The sequence below is a fragment of the Megalopta genalis genome, chromosome 13, assembly GCF_051020955.1.
Source record: "Megalopta genalis isolate 19385.01 chromosome 13, iyMegGena1_principal, whole genome shotgun sequence".
In the NCBI taxonomy this organism is placed as follows: Eukaryota; Metazoa; Arthropoda; class Insecta; order Hymenoptera; family Halictidae; genus Megalopta; species Megalopta genalis.
Genome location: NC_135025.1, coordinates 5,300,593 through 5,312,608, shown reverse-complemented (window position 1 = coordinate 5,312,608; position 12,016 = coordinate 5,300,593). Strand labels below are relative to the sequence as shown.

Here is a 12,016-nt window from a genome sequence, read left to right as displayed (position 1 = left end):
GAAGTGTCTTCAAATGATCTTTAGAATTACCTGTTCCATTTGATTTAAACACTTTTTGGACACCCTGTGCGGTTTTCGCCGGAGGTGCCTCAAAAAGACAGGATAGGGGAGGGGGGAGGACTGGAGGCGGTGCTTCCGAGAATCCGCCGTCAAGATCACTTAATTTCGGACTCTGCTCTAATTTCCCGTGTCTTCTGGAATGTCGACAGCCGAATCTTACGGGCCCATCACCTTGGAGTATTTGAACTACGCCGTGGCCCTTGGAGTGTATTCGGTGAGGTATCCCGCGGTGTTCTGGTCGTGCAACAAGGCGCTCGGCACCATTTTCAGCGTTCAGTTGGTCGTTAACTCTGCGCAGAGCTTGTTGGCCTACGTTGGAATGTCGGTTCTTTACAAGGTAAGTTCTCGACGAGGGAACTTCTCGATCCTTGCTGCGAACTAAAATTCGAGATGCTCTGCGAGAACCGTCCTATAACCCGAGTTCGTGCTTTCAGATTCAAGTGGTGGGACCTTTGAAAGTGCTGCCGGTTCTACGGCAACAATATCGAGCGCTGTCGAGTTCCGGCAGCGGCGGTGGCAGTAACGGCGGCCCTGGCAGCGGCCTTGGCGCTACCACCACCACCACAATATCAACAATTTTCGGAGATTCATATTTTCTACTGAATCCGCACGTGACTCTCGTTTTGTTCGGCCTCTCGTCCCTCTTGGTACTGTGCTCCAGCATGGTGATGTACTTCTACGCTTACGGCAGGTGAGTGAATTAACGATCTAAGGTCACAGTTGTAAATCGGACAGGAATTAAAGGACCCGTTCTTCCTCAGGTTCACCGCGTTTCTGAATCAGGAACGAGAGCGCCGAGTGATCTTGTCGAAGGAGAATCGCGAGGGGAACGGCTGGATATACTTCATCCATTGCACCGCTCTTTGCGTGTTCTTGGCGATCGCGATCTGCAGCGCGCCGTTGCTCTACGATTACAGCGTGGTGTACCGGGCCAGCTTGGACGGAGCCATCTTGGCCTGCATCGTCGCCACCGTTCTCCATTTGCTGCTCTGGCTGCTGGTCTGGATTTGTCTGACGATCAAGCATCGTTGGACGTTCAAGCTGCGAGTGACGATCGGCCGCGCTACCGTCAGGTCCGCGAGATCGGTGAAACTCGTGACCGACGTCGATCTGCTCTCCGCGAGGGACGAAGAGGACGGCACCAGCGCGCCACTGTTGGTCGTCGGCAATGGTCGAACTTACACAATCGCCGATGCATCGCCGAAGAAGGCCATCATGAGCGTCATACAGAAGGCGGCCATCGAGAGGAAAGCCCGCGCTCAAGGTACAACTCGCGATCCTCGAATATTTCATTAACCTCTGACATTAAATACAATCTAATAATATAAATAAATAAATATAATATAAATAAATAAATACAATCTAAAATAAGTCTAATGGAGGGTCCGGGTCATGTAGACCCGAAATGTAGACCCCGATTAATTAATGATCTCGTTTGTCACAGGAAACGCGGATTCGGTCGACGGTGATTCGACGGCTGACGACGAGCAGATATATTGGCTGAGGCCGAAGTTACGGCCGTCGCCGACGCAATCGCCGAACGACGCGAACCACGGGCCACCGGCCACCGAGAAGGGTTGGCTGAACAAGAAATTGAAACCCAAGGTCACCTTTAACGACCTGCCTAGTACGTCAGGCTCGCGGTAACTACCCTCCTCCCTCCTCTTGGTGTCTTTCAGTACATCTCGCTGTAACCCGTGTCCTCGGCTTCTTCTTCGTCTTCGTTTTCTTCTTCTTCCTGTTCCTCCCGCAAACTGCGCGGTCCCCTACACCGGGGACCGAACGTCGTATACGCTTTCGTGATCGGCGAGTTCGGATTAACGTACTGCAAAGATATGCGATTGCTTCTCTCTCTTTCTCTCTTTCTTTCTCTCTCTCTCTCTCTCTCTCTCTCTCTCTCTCTCTCTGTTTGTCTCTGTTTCTGTTTGGCGCGCGCGCGCTCACTCTCACGCTGCCTCTGCTTGTTCCTGTAACTTTCCGACCCGCTAACCGACCACCGGATAAGACGGATCGTCCTCCGTTCGGTCGCGACCATTGTCGGCCTCCGTCCCCGGTCCGTCTTGTCCCCGTTTGTAAACTAATCGGCGAAAACGCATTCCCGGTCGATGGACCGCATCGAACGTACCGTATTTCGACGCGACGCGTCGTTGTTGCAGTAATAAGGGAAAAGCCAGACGAGGCGGCGGCGCAGGCGATGGAGCAGGGGGGCCCGAGGATGACGGAGATTATGCTACGTTACGGGAATTACCGTTGATGACGTCACTGGACCCGGCCGACGATTCAACGTCCGAGGAGAACAAGGTACGCGGACCACGTGCGCCGTTCAGTCGCTCCGTCGCTCTTTCGTTCCGTCGTTCCGTCGTTTTTCTCACATCCACGGTAATGTCTCCCTAATCGACGCTCAGATTGGCCACAAAAATGGACAATTTGACAAGAGAGAACTCGTTTTTATAGTTACCGATTGTCAACGATTACAAAAACATGGCGCAAAGCCGGAACAATCGTGTCTCCTGTTCCCAAATTGTCCACTTTTCTGCACGATCTAAGCGTCAGTTAGGGAGACATTGCTGTATCTAAGATTGCTATGGCGACAATGTCGATAAGTTCTCCATCTGTCTATCTACATGTATATTTCTCTCTATCTGTCCATATTTTTTTCTCTATTTCTCTCTCACTCTTTCTCTTTCTGTCTCTGTCTCACCTCCTCTCCTTTGATCTGTACAGGCTTTTAATTTCGTTGTCTTTTGCTTCGACAGTGGGGAAGATGGCTGATAGCCCATACAGACGATATACCAAAATTCGCAGACGTAAGATGCAAGAGAATGCTGTTGTTCTGTGTCGAAATGCTTTGAGAGTACTAGCGTCGTTTGCCGATAGTTAATTTGTGTGCGCGAGTTCGCGGTTTCTGTGCCAGCATAGCCTTGCGAGCGAGTCGTAGACGCGCCGAACGATCCTAACAGAATCTAACAAAAAAGGCCTTTAACAAAGGTTTCGTTTTCACGCTACTGTTGTTTCAACATTGTTCTCGAGTTTGCGTTCGACGACGATTCTGCGATATACGTACACCTTTACACGATACCTGTAACGACTGAACATTACTCTCCCGCTTCACCCTCTCGCCCCCTTCTTCGTACGCCCGATTTTGATCGTGCTCGCTTTCGCGTTTACCGGATACGATTGAAAAAGCCTGCATTGTTCGCATGGCACGTGCATCCACCACCAAGTAATCGTTAACAGTTTTCAATAATTTTAACAGCTGCTCGAGTGTGTAAACGACGACCAAGTGACGTACTATGCAAGTGCGAACCGCGATCTGCAACCTTCGGAAGGTGATCCCTCGCCTATCTTGACTCCAGACCCTTTGTCCGATCCCACCTCGGAGCCACTCACATTGCCACCTCCGACCCCGACACGCGCACCGAGCACCGAAGTTGTCACGGCTTCGCTAACCACTAACATCCAGGTACTAACACGCTTCTCGTAATTTCAGACCAGTCCTCGAAAGCTCCCTGAACGCGGGCAGCTTAATTCCGTGCCCCCGTCGTAGACCGTTCTGTCCGCGGGTGGGCCAACTATTCCGATCGCGAGCATCGGATTTTTCGCTTGGAGAATAGAACAATTTATCGCAGCTTGAGACACGTCAAAGTAACGTTTAAATAGATTTCCGAATTCTCACAGCGCCTTCGAACAGAATGTAAATTTAACCGTACGCCGCTAACCCGTACACGGCCCGCGGAACCGACATAGTTTGCTCACCCATATCCGTCGCATCGTTATCGTGCTTGTAATCGCAATGTATCTAGCGTGCGTAAAGCGTGCACAGCGTGCAGTACTGCGGAGAGTAGCAAATCGCGAGCGAGAACAAGATTCGATGGAACGAAGAAACGGTCACGGACGCGGTCTTTTCTCGGTGTCGACGAGCTCGACGGTAGTCAGCATGTTCTCATTTCACTCGTGTTTCAGGTGAACTGCAACGGAGGACAAACGCCGCGATGCCTGCGCCGAGCGGATTCGGGGGTGCCCCACGAGGAGCTGACGCCCCGTTCGGATTCCTCGGTGTCGCCGCCCTTGGAAACTGTGGTCGCCGGCGGGAATAACACCGGCGTGGTTTGCAGCAACGGAGGAGTCGGTTCCGTGGCCGGCCACAGCAACGGGAGCAGTCACAGCGAAACGTCGTCGAGCGGGGTGCACAGCAACGCGAGCAACGCCAGCAACGGCAGCTGTCAGCGGCGAGCGACCAGCGTCGACGACCTGACCGGCGACCAACGCGAGGAGCCGCGGGAACAGTGGCGTAGCTGCTCGCTGCAACGAGGCATGCAACCGCCCACGGCCGCCTCGATCGCGTTCTCGCCGCCGCCGCCTCTGCCGCCGTCCTCGATCTCGTCGATGGCTCGTCCCGTCGCCAACTGCCAGCCCTTCTCGTCACCGCAGTATGCGAACCATGTGAACGCGAGCCTGAACGGGAACGCGACCGCGACCGCGAACGCCAACGCGAACGCGAGCGACGCGCTCCCGGGATCCGGGGCCAGCTCCGTGTCTGGGTCCGGGTCCGGGTCCGGGTCCGGCTGCTCCGCGGTGATCCTCGAGAACTCGAACGAGGCGACCGTGGTGATCAGACGGAAGTTGTCGAGGACGAAGCTGACGGAGCCGCTGAACCCGAACGAGGAGCCGTTCGGCCGGTCGACGAACATGCGAATGACGTCCTTCACGGAGAGCAACGATATTCGCGTGCACGCCTCGTCCGCCACGTTACCGCACTATCCGACGCAGCCGATCGTCACCTATCCCCATTGCTCGACCATGCCCTTGCCGCACGTGTCGCACGCGAGCGTCGCCGGCTCGCACATGAGCGGATCCAGCGGAAGCTGCGGCTCCGTGCCGCGGCACACGTTCGTCGCCCACCCGCCGCAAATGCACTCGACCGTTCCCTCGCACACCACCCTGCCCTCGCACCACAACGGCGTCAGACTGTCGCACCCGGCCCCGGCCAACAATCCGTTCGTCAAACGATTCCCGCCTGTACCGCTGCACACGCAAGCCTGGGCGCTGCCCGGACACCACACGTTTCCTCAAACACCGCAGACGAACGGCAAGCTGTCGGTAGCCGCTCAAATCAGGCATACGGACCGCGACTCGGCCAACTTCTCCATGGCCAGCAGCGGCGACTCCGACACGTGTTTGCCTCATTGAACGAGCCGCCGCCGCGTCGTGCTTTTCTCCCCTCGCTTCGTTTCGCTTCGCTTCGTCTCGCCTCGTTGTTCCGTTTCGCCTCGTCTCGCCGACAAATCCGCGAATCTAAACGGCCCCCCCTTTTTGCCTGCCCGACAGTAACATATCAAACACCGTCGCAGTATCACCGATCGGAAAGAACGGGGTTCCATCCGAGCGTAAAACATGTATTTTTAATAGGACGATCAGAGTATCGCGACAACGGTCACACGACGATTCTCGTGCACCAACCGTTTCCCCGACCAAAATGTATCGTTCGAAGGGACATAATAGTAGCCGAAGCTCGTTTCCGAAAATATCTGTGTCTGTGGTGCAATATCTCGTGGCAAACATATCTCGCAAACTCGGGATCCATTTGTTGTTTCGGAGCCACCGTCGAACGCGAATGCCTGGCGAACACCGGCGTAAATTGGCGATACCTCTTTTTCGATGAATCATGCGAACGAGGCATATTGTTTTGTTTTTGTTTTTTATTGCGATCGAGACGAATCGCAACGAAGCGAAAACGGGACGGACGACCCGCAATTTATTAATCGTGTCGCGTTCTAGAATCTCTGAGAATCGCTGAACGATAACGCTGCTCGAGAACGGTGCAGAATACACCGTTCGATTCGTTACGAATACCTCTCATTGTACCCGGGTATTCTGCCTATACTTATAGTTAAGGATCAAGTAACTCGCTTCTCGCGCGTGCTGTCTCGTATAACACTTTCGGCATGCGGTACTCGTCGCTACAGATTTTCTTTGATGCCGGTTCTCCCTTTCGGACTGCCATGCCGGACCCCGCTTTCCGCCCATTCTTCTCTATTTATTTATTTATTCACTCGCGACTGTCGGATCGCGGACCGATCTTTTCCTCTCGCCGGCGTTTACCTAACGTCCCAGGCGAAGGTAATAGCGCGCCCGTGCCATCGTTAATTTTCTCTCAGCGTTAATTATTATAATAACAATATTATTATCACAACAATAATATTGTGATATTATGATATTATATATATAATATATTAATATATAATAATATATAATTATATATTATTATTATTATACATAATATATAATTATGATATTGTCGTCATTTCAAAAAGTTGTGACAACATATAGAATTTACTTATTTGTCAGAAAAGAATCGTGAAAACGGACTCGGCGGTTTTAACCCCTTGCTGCAGCATTTTTATAATATATAGCCGTGCCTAAATGTTTACTTAAATGTTTCAGTTCTGATGACAAGAAATCACAATATTAATTCAGGCTAAAAAGAACAGAATTAATGTTTAGAATTAATAGGATTTTACTAGAAATCTCCACACACACATTCCACTCGTTAAAGTACTGCAAGGGGTTAAGCTTCCATAAATAAAATTAAAGATAGCACGCGCGCGCTATTCTCTTTGTCCCCCACAAAGGGAATATGTAACTCCGCGGTGATACCGAAGAGAATATCGTTTGGAACTCTCGACCGAGAGAGTCTCCGTGAACTCCGGTTTCTGCATGTAAGAAAATAGGAAAGCGCGCGAAAGAAAGAAAACGATACGGGAACGTTAGACGAGGCCAGCACGTGACGGCTACTTAGAAAAGTTTAAGGGAACGACTACTGCCACTAATTACGAGGATCCGCGGATCCGTGTTATACACATATACGTATTCAGTTGTTCGATCGACTGCCATGTTATTTCGTCCTTTTTGCGGATTCCACGGGGCAACGTTCACGAGCGAATAAAGCGTTTCGCTCGTTCCCACCGTGATTTCCTGACTCCAGCCCCACGCGCGTCCGCCGCGTCCCTCGTTTCGCGCCGCAACCACTTGTAACATAATTCCATTTAGACTCTCGCTTCTCTTTATCGCGCTTTATCTATTGTTTTTCACGGCTCTGTAAATGTTGTCAGAGACGCGCGAGAGACGGTAGAGAGTGCCTATTATTACACGCGCGTTTATTCGCCGCTTTTACACGCTTATACCAAGCTTCCCCGAGCTTTTTATCATGGCCTGTGTCGCGTGAAAACGGTAGCAGACGCAGTCAGAGTCGCCGCGCGTTGTTCCAACGCGTTTTGCATTTTCGTTTGCGTTTTGCGTTCGCTCGATAATGAAGAGCGATTGTGACACAAAAAAGCGCGCGGACAAACGCACTTTTCACGCTTCGTCCGGGTCGAACGAATACGTAAGCGAACACGACGAACGTTTCTTCCATGGCGGAATGGTCGCGATAGATTTGTTCTGTTTTTCTTCTTCTTCTTCTTCTCTTTTTCTTTCTTTTTTTTCTTGTCTTTTTTAAACAAAGTCCGTTCGAGGCGCGTCGCACCTTCTGCGATATCGTTGCTAAACGGTGAAACGCGAATGGTTGTCGACAAATACGGTTCTTCAGGGCTTTCGCGTTACAAGAGAAAGAGAGTTGACGATAGTATTTTTATGGACGATCTTTACAAACGGCTCGATTCATTCTACAGAGAGGAGTAGCGGAACGAAACGCGCGTAGCAAACAGAGAAACACACGCGCGAACGCACGCACATACAAAGTTTCGCAGAACTACAGAATATAATCGCACTCGTAGATCAAATGGTAAAAAAAAAGAAAAAGAGAAAAAACACGATGCACGTTTTCGGTTAGTCGACGAATTAGAGGATCTTTTTGTCTCGTTATCGTTTCCTCGAATCGCGCGATCACGAAGAACCTTCAAATTTTAACGAATAATCGAAATGATGTAAGAACCGCTGCTCAAGGAATCGACGAGTATTCTTCTCTTAATTTCACTAACGATAAATATGTATCTTCCAACCGTGTTGAACGTAGAGAGACGTTGTTGAGGATGTTGAAGAGGGAGGATGTTGAACGGAACACGTTGTTTGTCCAAGGATGGAATCAAGACCGCGACTTAGCTCCGGCTCCCGAGCAGCTCGAATTCTATGTATGTGTACAGGCGTCTTTTTTATATGTATATGTGATCGGGTCGGGTCGGGTCGGGTCGAGTCGAGTCGAATAGTAGATGTTTAAATCGTGATTCACATGTATTTTTTATGCACTTTTTGCGCCAACGAAATCGACTCGACGCGAGACGGCGCGCGTCGAGCAATCGAGCAATTAAGGCAATCGAAATCCGCGTTTCGATTGCGAATGTATTTTCGAATACTGTTAGACACTTTGCGATTGGCGTCGACCAACCAATTTTTCTCCGCCCGCCTCGCTTCTAGCCCCCCGCGTGTCTTCATTATTTGACCGTCGCGCGTTTTCCTTTGAATCTTCGATCAGCGCGCGTACGGCGGCGCCTCGCGCACGCGCACCGCGGTTCGGCGACGCGCCGATCGCTCCATCTAACGGTAGCGGAGGCAAGCTCGTTTCAACGTTTCGCGCGCCGCGATGTACGCTACGAACAAATGTACGCTGCGATGTACGCTGCAATAGGCGCGACAATACAGGGTGTTTCAGAAATGTCTCGTAATCCGGAAACGGAGGGTTCCTGAGATCATTCGAAGCAACTTTCTCCTTAGCGGAAATGTTCTACGAGACTTCGTTTACGAATTATCAACGAAAATTAATGACCAATGAGAGGCGAGATCTGCTTCGCGCGCTCGTTGGCTCGGCCGCCTCGCGTCAGCAGAGCTCGCGTCTTATTGGTCGGCGTTTTTCATTAATAACTCGTAAACGAAGCCGCGGTTTGCATTTTCGCTAAGGAAAAAGTTGCTTCAAATAACCTAAGGAATCCACCATCCACAGGAATACCCTGTATAACGCAACACGCTCTAAGCTAGCCGCTAGAACGCTTCTCCATCGGTGAAATGACGAATTAGAAATTGCGAATTTGCGAATAGTGGCGGGTCACGCGTTGCGAAACGGCGGAAAAGAATAATGTTCTCGTATTATCGGTCGTGCGGCCGAGTTTATAGCCGAATAATAGCGCCGCCCTCGACGTAGAGAAAAAGAACCCGGCAACTTTTGTACCTCGGTAGGGATCGGATATAGTCTGGAATCTTTTCGCGAGAAAATACGGAAAAACGTTGTGAGAAAAAAACAAAGATTCGAATCTATTCTTCTACGATCGAAAGCATCGAAAAAACAAATGCAGTTAAAGCTTTATGATGTCGACGAGGAGGAGAGCGGAGCACCGCGCCGCGACACGGCATTGTGTACGTTCGAGAAACTCGAATCTGCGCGGTCACGCGGTTCCCTTCTTGTTGTATTATTCCTCTGTGATCGTTCTTTTTTTTTGGAATATTTTTTGGTAGCCCGACACGCACACACACACGCGCGCGAGAGAGAGAGAAAGAGGTAACGAATTCGATTCGATCGCCGATCCGGCGAAGAATGATAAAGCTTTCACTGTACTTTGTATATTTTTCCACGCGAACTTTACTAACGAGTTTTCCTTGGATATCGGATAACGGTGTTGATGATGATAATAATAATAATTCAGAAGCTTGATTCCATCTTTGCGCATATAGTTGATCAAATCCGGATAATTACGGCGCGACGTATAGAGAGGACACGAGGAATGTTCAAGACGATTGTTTCGACCAAAATATGTATCCGTGAACTCCGGATCGGCAGCACTCGCGTTTGCAACCTTTGATGGACGCTATCGATGCCGAAGCGTCGCGAGTCGTACATATCACGATGGGTAAAATGTAAAAGGAAACAAAGAAAAAAAAAAGAATAAGCGAGCGGTGTAACTCCGTTCGCGATACGGCCGGAGCGACGACGTTTCTGTGCTATTCGTCGATGAACGCCGTTCGCGACCGGATCGGACCCCGTTCGAGCGAGATCAGCAATATCGGACGCGAGTGAACGCAAGAAAGAAACGTAGTTCGACGATAAACGTACGATCGGGCCAGTGCCGCCTCTCTTGGAGGCATATTTTTTTACCGTCTAGCATCGGTCAGCTACCGAACACACACCCGTTCGTTTTAGATTCAGCGCTAGAAACTTTAGCCCGCGAGCATAGACGCTATCGAGGGAAGGAAGGCTTTCACACCATTTTCAATACGATCGTTACTTTTCGAGAATCACCGGTATATGTATATACAGAGTATCCCGTAATTATGTTCGTAACCGTAATGAAGCGATTCTTCGGGTCATTCGAAGCAACTTTTTCCTCAGCGAAAATGCGATCCGCCGCTTCGTTTGCGAGTTATCAACGAAAAACGGTGACCAATGAGCGGCCGCCCGGCGCTGGCCGCGCTCGCCTCTCATTGGTCCAGCGTATTTCGTTGATAACTCGCGAACGAAGCCGCGGATCGCATTTTCGCTGAGGAAAAAGTTGCTCGAAATGATCTCATGTGTGTTAATTATAATCGTCGGACACTCTGTATATATCGCGCATAGCCCTCTTCCGACCGGCTCGCCACTCGGGCGTCTATACTCTGACCGCGAAACACCGGAACGAAATAATTCAAGAACGAGTGAGATAGAGTGAGATAAATGTATCTAGAGTCTAGGGATAAAAAACGGATTAACCGAGAATGCATCGGCGCACGAGTATCCGCGGCAAGCATGATCAGCAAAGGAGAGACGGAAATGCGTGGAGGAAGAGAAGAGTGTATGCGTGTGTGTGTGTGTATACGGACGTGAATGCGCGTGCAAATGAGAGAGAGAGAGAGAGAGAGAGAGAGAGAGAGGGGATAGATGGACGGAGAAACGATGAAAACTAACGCGGATATCTCGCGGCGCATCATCCTCGACGATTCCTTTGAAACATGTAAATAGGATAAGGATCGAATCGATGAACAAGGCGAGTGACAAGAAGCGAGAATGACTGTAAACGAAGAGTTCAGCGAGTATGTACGAATAATTGTATAAAGACTGATTAGACTAGCCTTGGTATTTATTCGAGTACACACGCGGACGAACAAGCAGGTGGACAGACGGACAGACGGAAACTGACTGACCGACCGGACCGCAGCTGTCCGACTGACCGGCACGCGGACGAACGAGCGGACAGATTGACCGACGGAGTAACGGAGCGACGGACGGAAAGAACGTACGCGACAATTACGCAGAGATAATATACACGGGGACAGAGTTGATGATTGCTATCGCTTTGCGCGCTCTCGATTACACTGACGGAGCACGATACCAAAGGTATTTTCGACCAAGCTCCATTTTTCTCTTGTTCTTGGACTCGCGCGCAGCGTTTTGTTGGATCGCGTTTAACCACGGCGGATCGACGGATCCGACCGATGGTAAAAGAAGATATTCATGCGAAAGGTCGTTTCGCTGGAACGCACGCCGCCGGTCTATTCGAACACGCCAGAACAGCGCCGACACACAGACGGACACAGATCGGATTGACGGATTGAACGGATGGATGGGGGATGTTAATATTGTTTAGCGATCTTGGTTTCTGTTACCGCGGCGAGTAATATCGGTCGCCACCGCGCGAAACCGCCGGCCGTGTTTTAACTCTCACCGCGTAGAAAACAGCGGCGAACCGAAGCGCGTCGAACGGTTGTGAATTTTCGCGGGGCAACAACAGATCGCTCGGTCGGTCGAATCGAAGAGAAAAAGAAAAATGGTTTGCACGGTTGTCAAACAGCGACATTATTATCGTCGCGCGTATCACAATATTACTCGACGCATCGTATAAACAAGTAAAAAAAAAACAAGTAAACAGGTAAACAAGTAAAACTAGATGTAAACTTTGTATATTCATTTACCAAGAGAATAAAGGTAAATTATTCGAGCCCGCCCTCGTTGCTGTGTGCCCCCTGGAGCGGTATCCCCACGGTATCCCCTCAAAAC

General features: G+C 50.3%; 1 protein-coding gene across 4 annotated transcripts in view; it reads left to right on the top strand.

Moving 5' to 3' along the window:
- Positions 1-11,958, top strand: part of tinc (transmembrane protein tincar) — a 44,339-nt gene extending 32,381 nt beyond the window's left edge. For 3 of the 4 annotated variants that reach the window (XM_076526024.1, XM_076526025.1, XM_033476902.2), the window contains exons 7-13: positions 210-397; positions 495-751; positions 822-1,324; positions 1,505-1,703; positions 2,217-2,361; positions 3,317-3,523; positions 4,024-11,958. In XM_076526024.1, the coding sequence (XP_076382139.1) occupies positions 210-397; positions 495-751; positions 822-1,324; positions 1,505-1,703; positions 2,217-2,361; positions 3,317-3,523; positions 4,024-5,250 (2,726 nt within the window). In that variant the 3' untranslated portion in view covers positions 5,251-11,958. The remainder of the gene's footprint in view (positions 1-209; positions 398-494; positions 752-821; positions 1,325-1,504; positions 1,704-2,216; positions 2,362-3,316; positions 3,524-4,023) is intronic. The other variant, XM_076526026.1, reaches the window with a different exon arrangement.
- The last annotated feature ends 58 nt before the right edge of the window (positions 11,959-12,016 follow it).